This window comes from Haliotis cracherodii, unplaced genomic scaffold (assembly GCF_022045235.1).
Source record: "Haliotis cracherodii isolate W230 unplaced genomic scaffold, xgHalCrac1.p SCAF_5, whole genome shotgun sequence".
NCBI lineage: Eukaryota > Metazoa > Mollusca > Gastropoda > Lepetellida > Haliotidae > Haliotis > Haliotis cracherodii.
The window spans coordinates 4,750,407-4,761,319 of record NW_027266308.1 but is presented as its reverse complement, the minus strand read 5'-3'; the positions used below and the strand labels follow the sequence as shown (position 1 = coordinate 4,761,319).

The following is a 10,913-nucleotide window of genomic DNA, read 5'->3' as shown; positions in this document are numbered from 1 at the left end:
AGAGGCGACTAACGGGGTCAGGTGGCCAGACTCGCTGACTTGGTTGATGCATGTAATCGTATCCCAATTGCGGGGATCGATGCTCATGATGTCAATCACTGGATTGTGTGGTCCAGACATGATTATTTACGGACCACCGTCATACAGCTGGATATTGCTTAGTGCGGCGTTAAACAACAAACAAATAAAAGGTAATAAAACGTAACAAAATTTTCTTAATGGGGCCTATGCATATCTGCGACAACGTGGGAAGTATTGCTCCACATTAAAGACTCTTCTGTGCTACCATGTGAAACACACCCTCAAAATCTGACAATGAAGTATCATGTTGACCAAGGGAAGCATTTTGCATCCAACCAACAATTTTGAATCCAGATCGTTTCCAGATTTCTTGGACTTGTTCTCCACTGATCTTAAGGCAGTAGAATATGTGGCTGCCCACTTGGTAGAAAGATCCTTCAGGAACTCCAAAGAGAGCAATATGGCCTCCTTCCTTCAGAAGTTTTCCTACACTCCTCGCTATGATCTCGTAGCCGGCGAGATCTGGAGCAGCAACCTTCATACACAATGACGAAGTGTTGATATCAAACGTAGGAAACAGTGATGGCAGCAGAGGTTCCGCCTGCAGAAGGTCAAGTGGAAAGATCCCCACAATCTTATCTTTCAACATGGCTTCTCTGTCACTGGGAAGTTCTCTGAAAGGTTGATTTAGAGATTTTAGGGTATTAGGGCATCAATTTTACAGTGTATGGAGAGTTCCATACTATGTGGACAAATACTCTATAGCTTCGTATCGGAAGTGACGTCACCATGCCTATGTCTCGTATCGCTTACTTAGCAAAGAATGTGTTGCTCATGTGAGTTGTTTGATTGGACTGGTATTTTCAGCTTCGTGTCGTTCGAACCGGGGTCAAAACGAATTAGGGTATTTATCAAAAGAGAAAGGAGATATGATACACTGGATAATCGAGGATTATGGTCAAATGTATACTTGGTAACTGCAAAAGTCCAGAAAGGTAGCACAACTACTTTCTTACCATGCATATACTCGAATTGCCGAATATTTCGCTTTTAAACGGTTATTTCGTTACAGTACTATATTCACTTCAAGTAGAATGTGTTTTAAGCAACATAAAAGCGACAAAACCCTTTCCATATCTCCATTGTACGATTCCAACTATTTCATGAGCATGTGTTTATGAATCATTTCAAATAGTGATGACACCAGGTGTTCGCGAAAAGGTGAATGTGTCTTGCCCCTCTGGTGGCACACGTCACAAACACATGCAAAGGCAAGTTAATTGTTCACCTGAAAAACACGGGAACATTAGCCAAAATAGGGACTTGCATCGGACATAAATTTTGTCACTGACGCGTCTCTTCGTCTGGAAATTGCATCTCTACCATAAAACCTTTTGAAAGCTTTAGTGAGGCCCTGAATGTTATAACCTTGATCAAAACGCTTTTGAGAAAGAGTCGGATGGCGCTCTTTGAAATCTTCGTAGAAAGAGCTCGATTGTACCTCAAAACTTGTCAAATGTAGACACCAAAGACTGGAGCTGCTGGAATATCACTCGACATTAAGGGAAAGTTGAAATCACCTCTCTTTCATAGTCTTGTAGAAAGCTTTAGTCACTCTGAATCTTTAAGCACAAATCTCAATATGAAACAAACAGATGAGTTGGTCTCACTTGTGTCCCTTATGTCTAGTTCAGGTGGGTACACCAGTGGAAGGGAATTGTTTATTTGATGGTCACTGAATGATATCCGATCATCAATGTAAATGTACCTGAAGTTAAACGTTTTGGTGAAACTAACTTGCTTTGACTTTGCCGATCCGAGCAGAAGTTCCTATTCATTTGCATAAAGAAACAAATCAGCAAGCTTAAGAAGGGGCGCACAGTTGGTTCCCCTAGAGATACTTTCTTCTTGCCTGAATGTCGAAACCCCAAATGTTACATAGATGTTATCAATGAGGTGTCCAACCTTTCACATATTGCTTTCTCAGTAAAATTCTCAACTGTAATCGATTTGAATAGTGATGCTTCTTGCTAAATTATAAAAATCGATTCAATTGTTGATGAGTAATATCCCCAGCTGGACCTAATATTGGTAACATATGAATGGTGACCTTCGAGTTAATTAATTCAGGAACTGACCAATATTTTGAGGAATACTAGCATAATGTAATTGCCAGAAGAAAATATATTCTGGTGAAACAGCGGCCAAGTATGGAAAATGACAAACGTGCCAATATTCAGTATTCTTCCGATTTATAATGATTATATAGAATTGGAAATGAACAATAATTGTCACATTCGATACAAAGGTAGAGCAAGAATGATGACAACGGTAGCAATGAATGAACTTAAAGTCTTGTACACATCTGTAAAGGTTCGGGCTGTCTGAAGGGCTCCCTGTGTTAATCAATGGTTCAAGTGCAATCAATTGTGTAACGAGTCAAAAACCATCCCCTTCCCTGTCGACCACTCATTGGAATCTGCCAGTCAACGAGTTATAGCTACCTTTTCCCTTCCCTGTCGACCACATATTGGAATCTGTCAGTCAAGGATTGATAGTTACCCTTTTCCTTCTCTGTCGACCACATATTGGAAGAAGCTCCTGAAGCTATGCTGAAGACTCCCCTTCAGCCATTTCCTCAGCGTCTCCCTGTTCTGAGGGGCGAAGTCAGACAGGTAGATGGTGTCACAGCAGTTGGAGGCGCTGATCACAGTGTGGATTGTGGGGCCTGTTCCGATGTCGAGCAGCCGCCGGCCAGTCAACTTCCCTGCAATATAAAAGAATAAAGAAAGAGTTGTATTAATAATAATGGATTTATCACTGTTTAGACCCGTGAAAGTCCGGGGTAGAATAGGTCTTAAGCAACCCATGCTTGCTGTAAAAGGCGACTATGCCTGGCGTAAGAGGCGACAAACAGGATCGGGTGGTCAGGCTTACTGCATGTCATCGTATCCCAAATGCGTGGATCGATGCTCATGATGTCAAACACTGGATTGTATGATCCAGAGTCGATTATATAGCTGGAAAACATTGTCTGTTTAACCCCCGCATCAAAACAATCAGTCTCCTTACTACACTGCCGCCCAACAGAAAAAATGCACCCATTTGTTATGAGGGCTAAAATGAAACAACCAAGAAATAGTTTTTCGATGGTGATGTATATGATATGGGTATCATAGTTTTGTGTTGGGGCCTTCAGTTTGCAGTGTTTCATCAACTGTTTCAGCCCAGTAACGTTTTGATAACGTTTGTAACATTTTGGTCAGATCCAATTTTGAAGTGTATATTTTTTTCCTGGCAGCTTAAGACAACTTCAACAGATCAGGGTGAATCAGGACTCACATTGGTTGGACTTGTTATTGACGAAGGGAAAGAGGACAATGAAGTGGAAGTGTGTTTTTATGGCGATGGACGTTTCTTGCCCATCACAGTGAAACGTCTTCAGGAATACAGCTGAATCAAAATACTTCAGGTAGTCCTCACGTCCAAACTTTCCTCTGTTCATGGCTGCGTACAGACATCAGAGATACGCAGATGAACTCATGCCTCATCAATAACTCGTTCTAATTCTATACAATATGTGTTAACACATGCTTTTAAACAATAAATTACTGTTAATATATATACTGCTGTTGGTTATTTTTACAGCACTGTCGGGAACTTTAAAATATATGACGACGAAATAATCGTAATAATAAACCGTAAATAATCGTGTTTGGGACAAGCAAACTAGTGCCGGACAGCATGACCACCTACCCACGTCGTCGGAGTACGGCATCCTTGATGATTCAGTGTATATTATATCTCCATCAAATTATGATAAATGCCCTGGACTCAAGCTTAGAACGTGAATGTCATTTTCTCAGTCCAGGGTATTTATCATGATGTACTGAACCAAATTAAAAACTTCACAATCATAATAATTTAACATTTTGACCAGTTATCATTGTGAACCCTTACTGTGTATTTAAACAGTAATGGCCACGTATTGTCTTCAGATAACAGATATTTTTGTGCAGGTGAATCGATCAAAATCATGTACACAGCACTATAGTGGCAAAAGTGTTTTTTCATGTGCAACTGTTCACGTGGCCATAATACCGCACGTGTTTTCAGCCATACTTGTTAGCAGTCATTAACAAAAAAAAGAAAAACACAAGAAAACAAAAGTCTTTACGGCCATTTGTCACGCCACGCCTTTCAAATGTGCAATGTGAACGTGCCATCGGCATGTTGCAGACGGGAACGTCCGTAGCTGAAGTCGCAAGGACGATGGGTTGTAGTCGACGGGCTGTTTATAATTTACAGACGCGTCTACAGCAAACGGTTACCACCGCTGATCGCCCTCGGCCAGGTCGACCACGTGTGACGTCACATGCAGAGGATCGTCAGATTGTCTTACGTCACCTCCGTAACCGATTTTTGACGGCTACATCAACCAGAAATGAACTATTTAGAGGTAGACTGTGTGCGCAAACTGTTCGAAACCGTCTGAGAACTGCTCACCTTCAAGCACGACGGCCATACTGCGGGACGATTCTGACTCAATTACACAGACGTCAACGTCAATTGTGGGCACAGCGACACTTACTATGGAATCAAGTCGTCTTCAGTGATGAATCCTGATTTAATCTTCGATTTGCTGATGGTAGGGCGAGGGTGTGGAGGCGCCGTCATGAACGTTACGCCCCGTGTTGTGTACAGGAAGTTGACAGATTTCGAGGCGGAAGTGTCATGGTGTGGGGTGCTTTCTGTGGCAATGCACGTTCATGGCTTCTTGTCATCCGTGGCAACCTCAACGCTGTTGCTTACTGCGACCAGGTACTGGCACCAGAACTTCTGCCTTTTATGGCAGCACATAGACCCGGTTTCATCTTCCAACACGACAATGCCAGACCCCACACAGCAATTTTGACAAGGAATTTCCTTCAGAATGCGGGAGTCAACGTCATGGACTGGCCGTCAAGGTCTCCCGACCTCAATCCCATGGAACACCTCTGGGATGCTCTTGGCAGAAGTCTGCGCACTCTCCAGAACCAACCACAGAATTTGCAAGATCTTGGCACCATTTTGCAGCATCATTGGCGTCGTCTTCCCAATCATTTGTTCACAAGCATCACAAGGTCCATGCGGAGGCCTTGTGTGGCAGTTGTCAGAGCACATGGTGGCCATACACGCTACTGAACTTGTGTGCCATCAGATTCTCGTGCTTAGGACTTAAACTGTTGATGTTATTACCGTATGTGCTTGGAACAAATTATGGTTACCACCGTTAATTAAAATCCTTCTTTGGACATTAATGATTAAAACTTACCTTCTCTGATACATTTGTCCATTGTATATCATATATGGGATTACTTTTAAAAATGTGAAGTATTTAATTGACTCAGTACAGAATGGAGACATAATATTCGGGATCATCAAGGAAAGGGTAACACACACAAACCGAACACACACACACACACACACACACACACACACACACACACACACAGAGAGAGAGAGAGGGGGGGGGGGGGGGGGTGTAGGTCAATGGTTCAACAATCAGCTGTATTCGTAATGTAAGTTCCATAGACGGAACAGTTCAGAATATTCTATTATTAAACACTGGTTGACCCTGAGTGATGCTTCCAGACCAGATTACGTTGGTTACTGCCTTCACATGACAATTGTATAACAGAAGGAAGGAGCAACAGACGTAGAGCAATCATTAAACTATGCACATGGTATAAACACGATTTTACTCACTTAGTGATTCGACGTCTGAAGTTTGTTTCGTACTCACCATGAAAGCTCCAACGCACTCAACTGTTGTTGGGCCAAAGACAACTTCTCGATTCATATGGTAAAGCCAGATGACGTCGTCTCTTGTATTCAGGCTCCTAAAAACTCTGTAATGTGATACTTTAAGTAAGTTTGTGTATTTTTGCATCATGTTTAATTAATTATTCAGGTTTCCTGAAACCTCTGTCATTTGATACATTTAATAATATTCCGTATTCTGACGGCCTGTTACAATTAATATAAGTAAACTATGGTAGCCGAGGAGGGACATCGCATTATCGACTACAATATCGGTCTTGAAATCGCGATAAAGCGATCACAAGAAGACAAGGCGATAGCACCAGAAGAGAAGGCGATAGCACGAGGAGAGAAGGCGATAGCACGAGAAGAGAGGCGATAGCACGAGAAGAGAAGGCGATAGCACGAGAAGAGAAGGCGATAGCACGAGAAGAGAAAGCGATGGCACGAGAGTAGGGGATTCCTGTCCAAGTTCTTAGCAACCATTTCCTTGGCTCCACGGGAGTGGGGGATTCCTGTCCAAGTTCTTAGCAACCATTTCCTTGGCTCCACAGGTGAAGGGGCTTTGCAGACGACTGGTATTGTGGACACCTGGTCTGAACACCCTATCCATTCCGTCGCCTGTTAGGACCAGCACAGGTTGCTAGGGACCTCTTCTTACCCGGAACCCTTCTCAAGTACTTCATGCACATGGTACAGTGCACAATAGCAAATCATTCAGTCCATTGGATTTTCGAGGCTTTGCTACACCAAAGTGTTTGGAAATGACTCTTCATGTCATATATTGTGACAAGATTGCTTACACGTCCTGTGTCAAACCCTGTGAGGACTGCAAGGATAGAATAGGTCTCCAGGACCGCTGTGTCCGGCCACAATGAGGATCAGGTGGTCAAAGGTTTTGATCTGGCTGATTACATGCCATATCCGACAACATGGGCTGTTGCCGTGAGTTAGTTGACTATAAAAGTCCAGTTTCCACCTCAGCCAAACTAAGCTTGATTTTCTGAGTTATATTTTGGCTATACTAACGAGTCTGTGCAAAGTCAATCAAAATCGCGTAACGAAATTCATAAACAACATGGCGACTTCATATCTCGGTCGATTACAGGATTTGCGAAGCATGTGACCGTCAACTGGGCGTTGACATTTTTGTCAAATCTTTTCATTTTTATAATCAATGTGCTCAAGTAATTTTATGCACTTCGTGAGGTAAGACCCGTTTTATTACTATATAGATCTGGGTTATCGGATCGTCTTGACTTGGCGCCGCCATTTTGTTTGAAGCAAATGCAGGTGATATGAGAGGTGGAATCTGATTGGTCAATACAACAGACATAACTCGTAATAGCCACTGGTGAGGCTACGATCGACCCACGAAATTCCAAGCAATTTCGAGTTCACAAGGGTGGAAACTGGACTTTTATTGTCAGTTAACTCCCTTGTTTCGGGAAGATGTGATATAGCTAAAATAGTGCTTACATTGGGGAAAAAACTGATAAATACATGAACATTTCATATACCTCCATTTGAATTCGATGAAGTAACCGGGTTTTAATTCATGAAAACTTTAAACTTCATCCAGGACAACTGGTTTATGCTCATGAATAATGTTTTGTGAGCTCCATACAATTGATTGTGGGTTTCACAAAAATGGTAACGTCTTACGCCTGTATTACTTCGGGTTTTCCTCCCACAATAAGATGACACGCTGTCTGATAACGGAAACTTTTTTCAAAGTGGTGTTTAACCAAACTTCATCACTTTAACATTGTAACATTGTATCAGAAACGAATTACCTGCATGCAGAAGTTGGCCTCCCTCTGTGGTGAGCGAACTGGGCTTGTTTTCCCCGGATGTTGACAAGTGATTGGTACGAAACTGCTCTGATGTTACTACAGTACCGGGATCGGGTGGTTAGGCTCGCTGTCTTGGTTGAAACATGTCATCGATCCCAAATGCGCGGATCGATGCTCATGATGTCAATCACTGGATTGTCTGATCCAAACTCGATTATTTACACACCGCCGTCATATAGGTAGAATATTGCTGCGATACACAACAAACAAACAAACAAACAAACCACAGTTTGTCCCCGGTACCTCATGAGAGCAATTAGTGTGTTCGTAAGCGCCGCAATATTCCAGCTATATATGATGGCCTATAACTAATCCACTGTGGACAAGTTAAACATGTGATTTATGTCATCGATCCCAAATGCGCGGATCGATGCTCATGATGTCAATCACTGGATTGTCTGATCCAAACTCGATTATTTACACACCGCCGTCATATAGGTAGAATATTTCTGCGTTACACAACAGACAAACAAACAAACCCCAGTGTGTCCCCAGTACCTCATGAGAACAATTAGTGTGTTCGTAAGCGCCGCAATATTCCAGCTATATATGGTGGCCTATAACTAATCCACTGTGGACAAGTTAAACATGTGATTTATATCATGATCAAAGTTCCAATCCATCTAGATACGATGACACGCAATCAGCCAAGTCACAGCGTCTGACATCAAGATCCATTACGTCTCGTCATAGACCGACATTGGTTGCTGGGGGTCTATTCGAACCCGGAATCCCCAAAGGTTTAAGATGGAGATCGGGATGTTAGACTCATTGGCTTAATGCGCGTCATCGTATCTGGATGGTGTAGATCGGAGCTCATTTTATCAGTCACAGGTTTGCCTTATTTAGACAGTTGCCGTCATAGGAGGAATATTGCTGGCTGTGAATGACACATTTCTTGAATGGTAATAGATATACTTTATACAGGGAACTTTTCTGTAACAATTTAGGTACATTCAGTTCAGTTTGTTGCTGCTTGACTCGAGGGTTCCCACTTGTGTTCATAAATAAGTTCTCCGTAAACTAATTGTTTCTTGTTTAACGCCAAACACAGCAATATTGCGGCCATTCTGTAAATAGCCGAATTTGTCCCAGACATTTCAGTGATTGACACCCTAAGCATCGATCGACGATGACATGCATCAACCAAGTCAGCGAGCCTGACCACCCGATCCCGTTAGTCGCCTCTTACCACAAGCATTGGTTGCTAAAGACCAATTGTAACCCGGATCTTCGAGGGGACGTTTATTTATATGTCAATGTGATATAACTACATGTGACTTGAAACTAATACGCACAGATTTTCTTCTTTTTGAAAAATAATTGATAAACAGTTCTACGTTTTAGGTATCGTTTTCACTGGAAATAAGTATTCAAATAGTTATTACTAGGATATATAGTACATGTGAATTCATAACGTTTCGTCCAAATATGAGACATATTCCAATTACGTAAACACAGCTGCTCTTATGTAGCCTAATTAGTGCATATTGCATTCAGTGTATATGACAACAATATCCTAAGAGAGATACCACCACGAAATATATAAAGGTTATCACGCGAGTGTGTTGGGGGGTGGTAATTATCCTGCATTAGGAATAAACATCGTATTTAGTGCCCTCGCAAAATTGTTTCGAAATCTATATCTCTAAAGTTGCAAAAAAACTTATAAAATGCCTTACCTACGTCACAGTTAGACACTGATTTTCAGTTTATTAGACTGCTCTTTTGATAATGATAGCAATTATCCCTGTAGTTTATTTAGATTCCCGATGGTAATTTCTTACTCGATCGCCGAATTACACGGACGACCCCATGTTTGTTCATAAACACTGAAAGAAGTCAATTCTTGACCTTTGATGTGTGCATCTCCATCCGCATATGACCCCAACAGATATCGTTTTTATCCTTTGGCTTTATCCTGACGAGAAACCTACACATTATATGATAAAGCATAATATCAATCAATCACCGGATTGTCGGTCGCAGGCTCTATCAATTACTGGTCATGGTTATGTAGCTGAAATATCGCTAATCAAACAGAAAAACAGTTATTATGACGCATGTAGTCATCGTCCAGTTAGCCTAGAACGACACATGTTTATTTACTAGGTGAATACAGCCAGACAGCGATTCCTTGACCTTCTGGAGAAAGAATGGCTGACGAACATGACGTCGAACATTTCCCATATCCATAGACAGTTTAAGGTGCCCGGTTTCCATGGTGATTACGAGCTGACTGCGACCTTACACGGACATCCAGTACAAACAAAGGCAATGTTTACACCAGGAAAAACTTATACTCGTGCAAAACTGCACATTCCTAGACAATCTGCTGCCATCATTGGATGATATGACAACTTTAAGTTGTGAAATGACAAGATAGTGGAATAAATGCTCCAAAATGTTGATTGATGCGCATTTATTTTAAGTATTTCTTTTAAAAATACATTAAACGTCAACTGTAGCCACGTGAGTATCGTGGATGTTTTTGCCAATTCTTAACATACTGGCTTTCAAGAACACGTACGGTATTAACGTTCAAATTTCTATTTTGGACTGTAATCAAATGTAATTGTTAACGGTACGGAGACTTTTTAAATTCCATGAAATTCTTAAATAGTTGACCAAAAGGGCTCTTAACTTTTTGGTTGTTATATGTTGTGGGTATATTTAAAAATATAGACGATCTTGCATATTCGTTTTGAAGGAATAGTTAGGAACCACGTAAGATATATAATGTTTGTTTTATTGCACTGATGTTTTGAATTGGTTCGAAAAACTAGAGTTATCCGAGATTTGATCTCATTTTGCTGAAGTTATTTTCGCTGATTTCGTGGTTATGGCGTTCCCTACATATTTTCGTAAATATAGCCGGATACACCAAGGTATTATATTGACGATGTATTGCAGTATACGATCATGGGTTTTTTCCCACTTTTAACTTATGAACATGGTGATGGTACGCGGTAGTAATATCTGAAAACAAGAAAGACAAAAAACAGAACTCAGTTGTGTACATTTCATAATTTACTTTCCACGTAAATCCATTCGTCACGACTCGCATCTTTCCCGGAATGCTCACGCATGACGTAAATCGAGACATGTATATCATAATATCAATCACTGGTTTGAATGGCCCAGGCACGATTATTTACAGACCGCCTTGAAATAGGTGAATTTCTGAGTATGGTGTAAAACAACAAACAACTTGACAAATAAAGGTAAATATCC

At 41.3% G+C, this 10,913-nt stretch overlaps 1 protein-coding gene across 1 annotated transcript; it reads right to left on the bottom strand.

Annotated features, from left to right (window-relative positions):
• Window positions 1-265: 265 nt before the first annotated feature.
• LOC139442305 (nicotinamide N-methyltransferase-like) lies at window positions 266-4,546 on the bottom strand. The gene is made up of 4 exons (XM_071223096.1): window positions 4,528-4,546; window positions 3,364-3,528; window positions 2,584-2,788; window positions 266-695 (listed from the first exon to the last, which is right to left on the bottom strand). Exons 1-4 carry the CDS (start codon window positions 4,544-4,546, stop codon window positions 266-268), a joined length of 819 nt encoding a protein of 272 aa, XP_071079197.1.
• Between the last annotated feature and the right edge of the window lie 6,367 nt (window positions 4,547-10,913).